We start from the raw sequence: 15675 nt of genomic DNA on the forward strand, positions 1-15675 counted from the left end.
GACCTATACAGTTGTAATTAATGCTGAAATGATACTGAGTCCAACATCTAATGTTAATATTCGAGAACAGTTTATACCATGTAATAATGGCAGCTTCTAACTCTCTAAACATTCACCTGGCAATCCTGCATCCTCATGTAAGGCTACAGTCAACTGTTAGGTCATCTCTGGTTGGTCACAATCCTTCTTATGATAATAAATCAGGTAAGGATTCTGGGCTCTTCTGTCTTGGTTCAAATTAAACAGTCATTATCCAGATTCACCCTCATTCAGTGCTGCTAACACTGATGCTCATCAACATGCTCAAATACAAACACGTGTTCTTTAGAATGTTCTTTATTTAATATCCACAATACAGCAAAGCTCCAACTACTCCTCTATTATACATTAATAATTCAACTCATTTCACAACAGTAGAGAGGTATAGTCATCATGACAGTGTTTCAGATGTTATGTTTTAGAGAACATGATGCCAGTACAGTGAATGCATCAATAGTAGAGAGACCTAGTCATCATGACAGTGTTTCAGATGTTATGTTTTAGAGAACATGATGCCAGTACAGTGAATGCATCAATAGTAACTTGTCATGAGAAACAACCCTCAACAACTATTTGACATTACATTGGTTATTGTCATACTATTCACTGCTGCATTCAGACTTCAGCCCAATATCATCCATGTTGTTAGGATTTTAACGTCTATATTTAACAGCAAAGCAAGGATCAACACATCACTTAACAGTTCTAACAAAATAACAGCTTCACTCGCTGTGAAGCTATAACAAACTACCAGTTGTATTGATTGTCTGAAACTATTGATTTACAGACTACAACTAGTCTTTCTGATCTCTTTCTCAGAGAATGTTGACCCCAACGACACTTTACATGTGAACACCAGGTCCTTGTCCCAGTCTGCAGTCTGAATGGTCAGATAGCTGCTGATCTGGAAGGTTTTGTCTGGTTGCTGCTCAGCAGGGCTGGTAGAAACATCTTCTGTCACTGATTCACCATTAGACATCCAGCTGACATCTGCCAACCCCTTGGACTTCTGAGACAGGTTACTAGTCAGACACACCAGTGTTGCTCTGCTGGACTTGAGGTCTTCAGTGGATGGAGGGAACAGGGTCACAGCAGGTGTAGCCAGATCTCCATCTGTAGAAAGTAGTCAACGGATGGGATGAGAAGAAAACACAATGGATACCAGTTTATATTTCAGTACATGTTGGTATCATTACCAATACACCCTGCATTAAAAGCAATTAAATAGAGAACTGCTCTTCCTGATGTTTACAATGATATTGATAGAAGGAATCATACGGTGTTAAGGTGTTATTTTCCATGGAGCAGAGAGACAGAGACATGTCAGGATACATTATTTATAATATTACATCACAGTTCTGGAAGACTAAAATGCTAAAAGCTGAATGAAATGTGGACATTTTAACTGTAAAATACAAATAATTGAGAAATAAATGTGATTGTTTAAATGTATATTCTGAGAATTTGATCTGGATGAAACCCTTTGAGATGAAATATCTCCTTTACATTGAGTTATACAGACAACAGAAACACAATATATTCATGATTAAACATGAACAGAGCAGACCAACCAGAGACATTAACACAGTCATCAAAATGTTTCTGGACCTAAATGTAATTTTTTTTTATTACAAACAACAGAAAGGATTTAAGCAGGTACAAAATATTAAGTCAGTAAATATAGTTAACATTTTATGAATTAAAACATAAAACATATCAGACCAACACTATATTAGAAACAAAACATATTCAGTAGAATAAAACATTAGAAGGGAACTCACCAGTAACAATGAGCTTGGTTCCTGGTCCGAATACCACAGTGATTCAGTTTGTATACACAGCCGTACAATAACCTCCTCCCTCTCTCTACTGAGAGGACAGGAACTGAAACATCCCATTTAGACAGAGCTTCACTCTCTCTACTGAGAGGACAGGAACTGAAACATCCCATTCAGACAGAGCTTCACTCTCTCTACTGAGAGGACAGGAACTGAAAAATCCCATTCAGACAGAGCTTCACTCTCTCTACTGAGAGGACAGGAACTGAAACATCCCATTTAGACAGAGCTTCACTCTCTCTACTGAGAGGACAGGAAATGAAACATCCCATTCAGACAGAGCTTCACTCTCTCTACTGAGAGGACAGGAACTGAAACATCCCATTTAGACAGAGCTTCACTCTCTCTACTGAGAGGACAGGAACTGAAACATCCCATTCAGACAGAGCTTCACTCTCTCTTATCAGAGAGGACAGGAACTGAAACATCCCATTCAGACCGAGCTTCACTCTCTCTACTGAGAGGACAGGAACTGAAACATCCCATTATGACAGAGCTTCACTCTCTCTACTGAGAGGACAGGAACTGAAATATCCCATTCAGACAGAGCTTCACTCTCTCTACTGAGAGGACAGGAACTGAAACATCCCATTTAGACAGAGCTTCACTCTCTCTACTGAGAGGACAGGAACTGAAACATTAATTCAGACAGAGCTTCACTCACTCTACTGAGAGGACAGTAACTGAAACATCCCATTCAGACAGAGCTTCACTCTCTCTACTGAGAGGACAGGAACTGAAACATCCCATTCAGACAGAGCTTCACTCTCTCTACTGAGAGGACAGGAACTGAAACATCCCATTCAGACAGAGCTTCACTCTCTCTACTGAGAGGACAAGAACTGAAACATCCATTCAGACAGAGCTTCACTCTCTCTACTGAGAGGACAGGAACTGAAACATCCCATTCAAACAGAGCTTCACTCTCACTACTGAGAGGACAGGAACTGAAACATCCCATTCAGACAGAGCTTCACTCTCTCTACTGAGAGGACAGGAACTGAAACATCCCATTCAGACAGAGCTTCACTCTCTCTACTGAGAGGACAGGAACTGAAACATTAATTCAGACAGAGCTTCACTCACTCTACTGAGAGGACAGTAACTGAAACATCCCATTCAGACAGAGCTTCCAGAGCTTGTGCTGTGGTGGAGATCTTTGTTGGCTATACTCGGCCTTGTCTCAGGATTATAAGTTGGTGGTTGAAGATATCCCTCCAGTGGTGCGGGGGCTGTGCTTTGGCAAAGTGGGTGGGGTTATATCCTTCCTATTTGGCCCTGTCCGGGGGTATCTTCGGATGGGGCCACAGTGTCTCCTGACCGACCCTGTCTCAGCCTCCAGTATTTATGCTGCAGTAGTTTGTGTCGGGGGGCTAGGGTCAGTTGGTTATACCTGGAGTACTTCTCCTGTCTTATCCAGTGTCCTGTGTGAATTTAAGTATGCTTTCTCTAATTCTCTCGTTCTCTCTTTCTTTCTCTCTCTGAGAACCTGAGCCCTAGGACCATACGTCAGGACTACCGGGCATGACGACTCCCTGCTGCCCCCAGTCCGCCTGGCCTTGCTGCTATTCCAGTTTCAACGGTTCTGCCTGCGGTTACGGAACCCCTACCTGTCCCAGACCTGCTGTTTTCAACTCTTAATGATCGGCTATGAAAAGCCAACAGATTTATTCCTGAATATTATTTGACCATGCTTGTCATTTATGAACATTTTGAAAATCTTGGCTCTCTCTAATTTTCTCCTTCTCTCTTTCTTTCTCTCGGAGGACCTGAGCCCTGGGACCATACGTCGGGACTGCCGGGCGTGGTGGCTCCTTGCTGTCCCCAGTCCGCCTGGCCTTGCTGCTGTTCTGCCTGCGGTTATGGAACCGCCACCTGTCCCAGACCTGTTGTTTTTCAACTCTTAATGATCGGCCATGAAAAGCCAACTGAATATTATTCATGATTATTATTTGACAATGCTTGTCACTTATGAACATTTTTGAACATCTTGGCATAGTTCTGTTATAATCTCCACCCGGCACAGCCAGAAGAGGACTGGCCACCCCTCATAGCCTGGTTCCTCTCTAGGTTTCTTCCTAGGTTTTGGCCTTTCTAGGGAGTTTTTCCTAGCCACCGTGCTTCTACACCTGCATTCTAGCTGTTTGGGGTTTTAGGCTGGGTCTCTGTACAGCACTTCGAGACATTAGTTGATGTACGAAGGGCTATATAAAATAAACTTGATTGAACTTGAACTGAAACATCCATTCAGACAGAGCTTCACTCTCTCTACTGAGAGGACAGGAACTGAAACATCCATTCAGACAGAGCTTCACTCTCTCTACTGAGAGGACAGGAACTGAAACATCCCATTCAGACAGAGCTTCACTCTCACTACAAACATCTCAGGCTTTTCTAGAGTTCCTTTTCTTGTGTAACATCATATTCTGCTGTTGGTGTCTGGTCCTTCTGAATCCATCAGCAATATCCATATGATGCAGTTTTGACCTGATGGTGATGATGATGATGATCATAACAAGACAGACAAAATCAGTTTCCTTTCAGACAATGTCTTCTTATAATCTTGTTGACGTGTAGGGATGGATGGTTCTTCCATTTCCAGATCTCCCATTGTGTCATGTATGTGTTGTAATAATCACTGACCAACTGCTGTTTCTTAGAGTTCACCCACTGCCACGCATGAAGCAGAAGTGAGTGTATTTGGTGAGGAGGTTTTTGTCATGGTGTATATCACTGTGATACGTGCTCTTCAACAGAGCTGTCCCATGTATTACAGTAATACACTGCTGAGTCTGTCTCCTCCACAGTATTAATAATCAAACGATAATCTGATTTAGACTGATGATTAGATGTGAATTTAGGAGAGGAGAAACCAGAACCATAGGTAGGAGCACTATTAGGGTGGTAGAAATATAAAACAAACTGAGGAACTCCTCCTGGAGCCTGTTTAAACCAACGAGCACCACTATTCTGAACAGTCCCCAGGTTACAGTCCAGAGTGGCCATCTCTCCTTTCCTCACCGTTACAACAATTGGCTTCTGTGTCACCACAGTCACACCACTGACACCTGGGAAATAAGAAGCTGACATGTAGTAAAGAGAAACATACAGACTCATTATTAATAAAACAGGAAGTAAAACCTCCAGGAAGTCAGACTCCTTACATGTTAGAGCAGTGATGAGAGTGCAGAGTGTCCCCAGCATGTTGTCAGCGTGTGGTGTGAACGGCCCTTACTGTCCAGCTGAGAGATGAGCAGGGTTGGAGTGTGAGGAGAGGCTGCAGGACCCACCTATAAGGAAACAGACAGGGAGGAGCAGAGGGAGGGGCATCTACAGTTAACCTATCACCAAGCCAGGGAGGACCAGAGGGAGGGGCCTCTATATCTCACTCTATCAGCTTCTGTATGATGGACTTTTAATCAATTTAAATTACTGTAACTATTCAACTATCAAAAATATATATATTTTATATTGGACTAACAAAAACCATATGGGGTCATTTTGGTTACACTGAAAAGAGCAATATTTAGTTTCATGTGAGTTATGTTGGTTAGTTTCCTTAAAATCAGCATGTCATAATATAGATAATAACATTATAATAACATTATCTGGACCTGATAGTGGGGTTCTGAACTAACAGTACATCACTAAATGACTGTTGATGTAATATGTCTCTACTGTAAACCAGGGGACTGACTATCATGGAGGTTGTCTGATACATGGAGTCTTCTGTTAGGACTGAACCTTCTGGAATATCACTTTATCATTCATGCTTTGGGACAACTAGGTGTAATTGTTAATGACAACATTCTAGTAAATGTGTGAAGGGTTTTGTGTAAAACACAAGCATGGAATGTTCTCCTACTGCAGACACACTGGTTCAGGATGACTTGACATTCAGTTAGTGTCTATATTCAGAACATCTGAAAGCAGAAGTGAGTGTGTTTGGTGAAGAGGTTTTTGTCATGGTGTATATCACTGTGATACGTGCTCTTTAACAGAGTCGTCCCATGTATTACAGTAATACACTGCTGAGTCTGTCTCCTCAACAGAATTAATAATCAAACGATAATCTGATTTAGACTGATGATTAGATGTGAATTTAGGAGAGGAGAAACCAGAGCCATAGGTAGGAGCACTATTACCATGGTAGAACCTTATCACATACTGAGGAACTCCTCCTGGAACCTGTTTATACCAACGAGCAGACTTATCCTGAACAGTCCCCATGTTACAGTCCAGAGTCGCTGTCTCTCCTTTCCTCACCGTTACAACAGGAGGCTTCTGTGTCACCACAGTCACACCACTGACACCTGGGTAATAAGAAGATGACATGTAGTAAATAGAAACATACAGACTCATTAATAATAAAACAGGAAGTAAAACCTCCAGGAAGTCAGACTCCTTACATGTTAGAGCAGTGATGAGAGTGCAGAGTGTCCCCAGCATGTTGTCAGTGTGTGGTGTGAACGGCCCTTACTGTCCAGCTGAGAGATGAGTAGGGTTGGAGTGTGAGGAGAGGCTGCAGGACCCACCTATAAGGACACATACAGGGAGGACCAGAGGGAGGGGCCTCTACAGTTAACCTATCACCAGCTACTCTCATAGTTGATTGACATGTCTGGGGGTTAACAGACTTCCACAGTTCTAATAATACTATTATAATTATTGATCTTTACTCTAAGCAAAATGACCTACAAGTCACTTTAAATGTGTCCCAACTATTTAAGTAAAGGGCCAGTATGATAAACTAACTCAAATTAGGATTATCCATAATCCATGGATTATCCATAATCCATGATGTTAATATTAATCACCACATATCCTCTACCCTCCTCCATTATATAATCCATGATGTTTATATTAATCACTACATATCCTCTACTCTCCTCCATTATATAATCCATGATGTTTATATTAATCACCACATATCTTCTACCCTCCTCCATTATATAATCCATGATGTTTATATTAATCACATATCCTCTACCCTCCTCCATTATATAATCCATGATGTTTATATTAATCACCACATATCCTCTATCCTCCTCTATTATATAATCCATGATGTTAATATTAATCACATATCTTCTACCCTCCTCCATTATATAATCCATGATGTTTATATTAATCACCACATATCCTCTACCCTCCTCCATTATATAATCTATGATGGTTATATTAATCCCCACATATCCTCTACCCTCCTCCATTATATAATCCATGATGTTTATATTAATCACTACATATCCTCTATCCTCCTCCATTATATAATCCATGATGTTAATATTAATCACATATCCTCTACCCTCCTCCATTATATAATCCATGATGGTTATAATAATCACCACATATCCTCTACCCTCCTCCATTATATAATCCATGATGGTTATAATAATCACCACATATCCTCTACCCTCCTCCATTAAATATGATGTTTATATTAATCACATATCCTCTACTCTCCTCCATTATATAATCCATGATGTTAATATTAATCACCACATATCCTCTATCCTCCTCCATTATATAATCCATGATGTTTATATTAATCACATATCCTCTACCCTCCTCCATTATATAATCCATGATGTTTATATTAATCACCACATATCCTCTACCCTCCTCCATTATATAATCCATGATGTTTATATTAATCACCACATATCCTCTATCCTCCTCCATTATATAATCCATGATGTTTATAATAATCACTACATATCCTCTACCCTCCTCCATTATATAATCCATGATGTTTATATTAATCACATATCCTCTACCCTCCTCCATTATATAATCCATGATGTTATATTAATCACATATCCTCTACTCTCCTCCATTATATAATCCATGATGTTTATATTAATCACATATCCTCTACTCTCCTCCATTATATAATCCAAGATGTTTATATTAATCACCACATATCTTCTACCCTCCTCCATTATATAATCCATGATGTTTATATTAATCACATATCCTCTACCCTCCTCCATTATATAATCCATGATGTTTATATTAATCACCACATATCCTCTACTCTCCTCCATTATATAATCCATGATGTTTATATTAATCACCACATATCCTCTACTCTCCTCCATTATATAATCCATGATGTTTATATCCTCCATTATATAATCTATGATGTTTATATCCTCCATTATATAATCCATGATGTTTATATTAATCACCACATATCCTCTACCCTCCTCCATTATATAATCCATGATGTTAATATTAATCACATATCCTCTACCCTCCTCCATTATATAATCCATGATGTTTATATTAATCACCACATATCCTCTACTCTCCTCCATTATATAATCCATGATGTTTATATTAATCACCACATATCCTCTACCCTCCTCCATTATATAATCCATGATGTTTATATTAATCACCACATATCCTCTACCCTCCTCCATTATATAATCCATGATGTTAATATTAATCACATATCCTCTACCCTCCTCCATTATATAATCCATGATGTTTATATTAATCACCACATATCCTCTACTCTCCTCCATTATATAATCCATGATGTTTATATTAATCACCACATATCCTCTACCCTCCTCCATTATATAATCCATGATGTTTATATTAATCACCACATATCCTCTACCCTCCTCCATTATATAATCCATGATGTTTATATTAATCATCACATATCCTCTACCCTCCTCCATTATATAATCCATGATGTTTATATTAATCCCCACATATCCTCTACCCTCCTCCATTATATAATCTATGATGTTTATATTAATCATCACATATCCTCTACCCTCCTCCATTATATAATCCATGATGTTTATATTAATCTCCACATATCCTCTACCCTCCTCCATTATATAATCCATGATGTTAATATTAATCCCCACATATCCTCTACCCTCCATTATATAATCCATGATGTTTATGTTAATCCCCACATATCCTCTACCCTCCTCCATTATATAATCCATGATGTTTATATTAATCCCCACATATCCTCTACCCTCCTCCATTATATAATCCATGATGTTTATATTAATCACTACATATCCTCTACCCTCCTCCATTATATAATCCATGATGTTTATATTAATCACTACATATCCTCTACCCTCCTCCATTATATAATCCATGATGTTTATATTAATCCCCACATATCCTCTACCCTCCTCCATTATATAATCCATGATGTTTATATTAATCACCACATATCCTCTACCCTCCTCCATTATATAATCTATGATGGTTATATTAATCACCACATATCCTCTACCCTCCTCCATTATATAATCCATGATGGTTATAATAATCACCACATATCCTCTACCCTCCTCCATTATATAATCCATGATGTTTATAATAATCACCACATATCCTCTACCCTCCTCCATTATATAATCCATGATGTTTATATTAATCACCACATATCCTCTACCCTCCTCCATTATATAATCCATGATGGTTATATTAATCCCCACATATCCTCTACCCTCCTCCATTATATAATCCATGATGTTTATATTAATCCCCACATATCCTCTACTCTCCTCCATTATATAATCCATGATGGTTATATTAATCACCACATATCCTCTACCCTCCTCCATTATATAATCCATGATGTTTATATTAATCCCCACATATCCTCTACCCTCCTCCATTATATAATCCATGATGTTAATATTAATCACTACATATCCTCTACCCTCCTCCATTATATAATCCATGATGTTTATATTAATCATCACATATCCTCTACTCTCCTCCATTATATAATCTATGATGTTTATATTAATCACATATCCTCTACCCTCCTCCATTATATAATCCATGATGTTTATATTAATCCCCACATATCCTCTACCCTCCTCCATTATATAATCCATGATGTTAATATTAATCACATATCCTCTACCCTCCTCCATTATATAATCCATGATGTTTATATTAATCACCACATATCCTCTACTCTCCTCCATTATATAATCCATGATGTTTATATTAATCACCACATATCCTCTACTCTCCTCCATTATATAATCCATGATGTTTATATTTAATCGTTCACCACAGAGGTCAGAGATATAGTAGAACGATGAGTATCTCAGTCCCCCCCCAGAGCAGGTATATGAAGTGCCTGGGGATCCCAATATAGTACACTACTTTCTACCAGAGCCCATTGTCCTTTATAGTGCCCTTGTCAAAAGTAGTGCACTGTTAAGGGAAGAAAGTGCCATTTGGGACGTATTCTCAGTTTCAGTTCTCTGGGCACCTGCAGACACCCCTCCCCCCATCTTATTTACATGAAGCTATAAATAAGGAGAGGGGGAGGGGAGGGGAGGAGGAGGGGAAGCAGGTGTGTCCTGGGGGAGAACGCCTTGGTTTCATGCATGTTAACATTAGAAGCCTCCTCCCTAAGTGTGTTTTATTCACTGCCCTAGCACACTCTACCAACCCGGATGTCTTAGCCGTGTCTGAATCCTGGCTCAGGAAGACCACCAAATCCCCTGAAATTTCCATCCCTAACTATAATATTTTCCGACAAGATAGAATTGCCAAAGGGGGCGGTGTTGCAATCTACTGTAGAGATAGCCTGCAGAGCTCTGTCTTACTATCCTGTTCTGTAGCAAAACAATTTGAGCTTCTACTTCATCCACCTCTCCAGAAACAAGTCTCTCACCGTTGCCGCTTGCTATAGACCACCCTCTGACCCCCGCTTTGCCCTGGACTCCATATGTGAACTGATTGCCCCCCATCTATCTTCAGAGCTCGTGCTGTTAGGTGACCAAACTGGGACATGCTTAACACCCCGGCCATCCTACAATCTAAACTTGATGCCCTCAATCTCACACAAATTATCAATGAACCCACCAGGTATAACCCCAAATCCGTAAACATGGGCACCCTCATAGATATCATCCTGACCAACCTGCCCTCTAAATACACCGCTGCTGTTTTAAACCAAGAGCTCGGCGATCACTGCCTCATTGCCTGCATTCGTAATGGGTCTACGGTCAAACGACCACCCCTTGTCACTGTCAAACGCTACCTAAAACACTTCAGCGAGCAGGCCTTCCTAATCGACCTGGTCCGGGTATCCTGGAAGGATATTGACCTCATCCCGTCAGTAGAGGATGCCTGGTCATTCTTTAAAAGTGCCTTCCTCACCATATTAAATAAGCATGCCCCTTTCAAAAAATGTAGAACCAGGAACAGATATAGCCCTTGGTTCTCTCCAGACCTGACTGCCCTTGACCAGCACAAAAACATCCTGTGGCGTTCTGCATTAGCATCGAATAGCCCCCGGGATATGCAACTTTTCAGGGAAGTTAGGAACCAATATACACAGGCAGTTAGGAAAGCTAAGGCTAGCTTTTTCAAGCAGAAATGTGCATCCTGTAGCACAAACTCAAAAAAGTTCTGGTACACTGTAAAGTCTATGGAGAATAAGAGCACCTCCTCCCAGCTGCCCACTGCACTGAGGCTAGGAAACACAGCCACCACCGATAAATCTTCTATAATTGAGAATTTCAATAAGCATTTTTCTATGGCTGGCCATGCTTTCCACCTGGCTACCCCTACTCCGGTCAACAGCCCTGCACTCCCCACAGCAACTCGCCCAAGCCTCCCCCATTTCTTTTTCACCCAAATCCAGATAGCTGATGTTCTGAAAGAGCTGCAAAATCTGGACCCCTACAAATCAGCCGGGCTAGACAATCTGGACCCTCATTTTCTAAAATTATCTGCCGAAATTGTTGCAACCCCTATTACTAGCCTCTCTTTCGTATCGTCTGAGATCCCCAACTGCTCTTAAATGCAAGTAAAACTTAATGCATGCTCTTCAACCGATCACTGCCCGCACCTGCCCGCACGTCCAGCATCACTACTCCGGATGGTTCTGACTTAGAATATGTGGACAACTACAAATACCTAGGTGTCTGGTTAGACTGTAAACTCTCCTTCCAAACTCACATCAAGCATCTCCAATCCAAAATTACATCTAGAATCGGCTTCCTATTTCACAATAAAGCATCCTTCACTCATGCTGCCAAACATACCCTCGTAAAACATTGTAAGTCATTTATAAAATAGCCTCCAACACTCTACTCAACAAATTGGATGCAGTCTATCACAGTGCCATCCATTTTGTCACCAAAGCCCCGTATACAACCCACCACTGCAACCTGTACACTCTCATTGGCTGGCCCTCGCTTCATATTCGTCGCCAAACCCACTGGCTCCAGGTCATCTACAAGTCTCTGCTAGGGAAAGCCCCGCCTTATCTCAGCTCACTGGTCACCATAGCAGCACCCATCCGTAGCACTCGCTCCAGCAGGTATATCTCACTGGTCACCCCCTAAGCCAATTACTCCTTTGGTCGCCTTTCTTTCCAGTTCTCTCCTGCCAATGACTGGAACGAACTGCAAAAGTCACTGAAGCTGGAGACTCATATCTCCCTCACTAGCTTTAAGCACCAGCTGTCAGAGCAGCTCACAGATCACTGCACCTGTACATAGCCCATCTGTAAATAGCCCATCTATCTACCTACCTCATCCCCATACTGTATTTATGTATTTATCTTGCTCCTTTGCACCCCAGTATCTCTACTTGCACATTCATCTTCTTCACATCTACCATTCCAGTGTTTAATTGCTATATTGTAATTACTTCGCCACCATGGCCTATTTATTGCCACGTTAACTTACCTCATTTTACCTCATTTGCACTCACTGTATATAGACTTTTTTTGTTTTCTTTTTCTACTGTATTATTGACTGTATGTTTTGTTTATTCCATGTGTAACTCTGTGTTGTTGTATGTGTCGAACTGCTGTGCTTTATCTTGGCCAGGTTGCAGTTGTAAATGAGAACTTCTCAACTAGCCTACCTGGTTAAATAAAGGTGAAATACATTTTTTTTAAATAAAAAGGGAACAACACATCACTGACTGTAACTCAGTGTCAGAGCTAGAACACGTCCCTGGTGAATAACTCTGATAACTAGAGACAGTAGACATGAAACCATCAGTTTTTTATGCGGTGGGACGGAAGGATGGCCCTGCGAGATTAGGTGGGGACTGAAACCAGTGGTCTGACTGGCGCCAAACTGTGCCTGCTTTAATGTAGGTATATCCTGAGTAATTATTAGTGGCCCTATGTCCTCCTCTGGTGGACGTTGACAGAACTGCAACCTCTATTCTGATCACAGATGCAGAATGTGAAACATACTGTAGCATGACACTGAGTGTACAAAACATTAAGAACACCTTCCTATTATTGAGTTGAATCTTACACGGTCATATTTCTCACTTATGCTGAAAATGATGCTGATGCCAATATCTAATGTTAACAGAGAACACTTTAAAAAATCTAATGGCAGCTTCAAACCCTCAACATTGGCCTTGCATTCAAATCAAATCAAATCCCATGGTTAGCAGATGTTAATGTGAGTGTAGCGAAATGCTTGTGCTTCTAGTTCCGACAGTGCAGTAATAACCAACAAGTAATCTAACAATTCACCAACAACTACCTTATAGACACAAATCTAAAGGGATGGAATAAGAATATGTACATATAAATATATGGATGAGCGATGGCTGAACGGCATAGGGAAGGTGCAGTAGATGGTATAGAATACAGTATATACATATGAGATGAGTAAAGTAGGATATGTAAACATTATAAAAGTGGAATTATTTAAAGTGACTAGTGATCCATGTATTAAAGTGGCCAATGATTTCGAGTGATTCCTGCATCCTAAGGTAAAATAGAGGCCGGTGTCATAGTCCAAAATATCTGGATGCTTCCTCAGTTTAGGATCTGTGTCATTCCAACAAACGGTGTCTATTAAAAAGTGTAACTTGGTCCAAAATAACTTTGATTTTGTCATAAATAGCACATATTTGCCTTCATAAACAACGTGTTTTCCCATTTCAAGAGATTAAATAAAGAATTTACCATAACAAAAGCCTAATAAGTGTCAAATAAAGTAACAGGGTTGATGATTTCTTCTTAAATAATTTCACAATTTTTTTTTTATTGTTACAACATTTCCATCCTATCTATCTATGAGTAACAAGATTGACGTAATGCTCCACCTGCTCCGTTTTCCACCAAATAACACAAGAAAATGTCCAAGAACCAGCTCACCTGCTTTTACTCTATGATTTGACTATTAGATGTTCAAAGTTTCTTTGAAAAAAATATTTAAAAATGAATAGTTTCCCCGTATTAATTAATGGTAGACTCAGCAAAATGATGTTGCCACGAGCAGCACCGGAGATATTGAGATGGGCGAGATGCAACACTTCACTCTCACACAGTAACACGAAGTATCTGCGCATGTGCACGGGTACGCTTCACACTGTGTACAGCGTGGTAGCCAGGCCATCAAAAGAGCGGAGAGGTTGAGCTTCGCGCTTCGCTCTTAGTTGTTGTGAGAATTGACCGACTACGCTGTTTACTTTCTGTATCTACATCATATCGCTGGTTTGAATACTAGAGCCGACAAGGTGGGGGGAAATCTGACGCTGTGCCCTTGAACAAAGCACTTAAAACAAATTGCTCAATGGGCTCAGTATAATGGCGACCCTGGCCGTGATTCCACTCCCTGCGGGTGTCTCAGGGGAGTTGGGATTTGCAAAAAACACATTTCATTACACACTGTGTCTAACAGAACAAATATAAACATCCCCCAATTATTTATAACTGGCTGAGTAGAGACTATACTGAATACAAATGTCATCTAATTTAATGTACTGAACATTCAATCAATCAAACATATTTTATGAAGACCTTTTTACATCAGCAGCTGTTACAAAGTGCTTTACAGATACCCAGACTAAAACCCCATAGAACAAGAAGAAGCACATTGGGCAGGAAAACCTCCCCAGAAGGAAGGAACTTGGGAACGAACGTCGAAAGGAACCTAGAGAGGAAGCAGGTTCAGAGGAAGGAACCTAGAGAGGAAGCAAGCTCAAAGGAAGGAACCTAGAGAGGAACCTAGAGAGGAAGCAGGCTCAGAGGGAGGAACCTAGAGAGGAACCAGGCTCAGAGGGAGGAACCTAGAGAGGAAGCAGGCTCAGAGGGAGGAACCTAGAGAGGAACCAGGCTCAGAGGGAGGAACCTAGAGAGGAAGCAGGCTCAGAGGGAGGAACCTAGAGAGGAACCTAGAGAGGAAGCAGGCTCAGAGGATGGAACCTAGAGAGGAACCTAGAGAGGAAGCAAGCTCAGAGGGAGGAACCTAGAGAGGAAGCTAGAGAGGAAGCAGGCTCAGAGGAAGGAACCTAGAGAGGAACCTAGAGAGGAAGCAAGCTCAGAGGAAGGAACCTAGAGAGGAACCTAGAGAGGAACCAGGCTCAGAGGGAGGAACCTAGAGAGGAAGCAGGCTCAGAAGAAGGAACCTAGAGAGGAACCTAGAGAGGAAGCAAGCTCAGAGGAAGGAACCTAGAGAGGAACCTAGAGAGGAAGCAAGCTCAGAGGAAGGAACCTAGAGAGGAACCTAGAGAGGTAGCAGGCTCAGAGGGAGGAACCTAGAGAGGAACTAGGCTCAGAAGGAGGAACCTAGAGAGGAACCAGGCTCAGAGGGAGGAACCTAGAGAGGAACCAGGCTCAGAGGGAGGAACCTAGAGAGGAACCAGGCTCAGAGGGAGGAACCTAGAGAGGAACCAGGCTCAGAGGGAGGAACCTAGAGAGGAACCAGGCTCAGAGGGAGGAACCTAGAGAGGAACCAGGCTCAGAGGGAGGAACCTAGAGAGGAACCAGGCTCAGAGGGAGGCACCATACAGTCTATGT

General features: G+C 41.0%; 1 gene segment (V, D, J or C); it reads right to left on the minus strand.

Annotated features, from left to right (window-relative positions):
* Positions 1-320: 320 nt before the first annotated feature.
* LOC129831605 (Ig lambda chain C region-like) lies at positions 321-5854 on the minus strand. The segment is given in 2 exon segments: positions 321-1152; positions 5042-5854. Coding segments are annotated over 2 exon segments (372 nt in total).
* Between the last annotated feature and the right edge of the window lie 9821 nt (positions 5855-15675).

This window comes from Salvelinus fontinalis, chromosome 2, assembly GCF_029448725.1.
Source record: "Salvelinus fontinalis isolate EN_2023a chromosome 2, ASM2944872v1, whole genome shotgun sequence".
NCBI lineage: Eukaryota > Metazoa > Chordata > Actinopteri > Salmoniformes > Salmonidae > Salvelinus > Salvelinus fontinalis.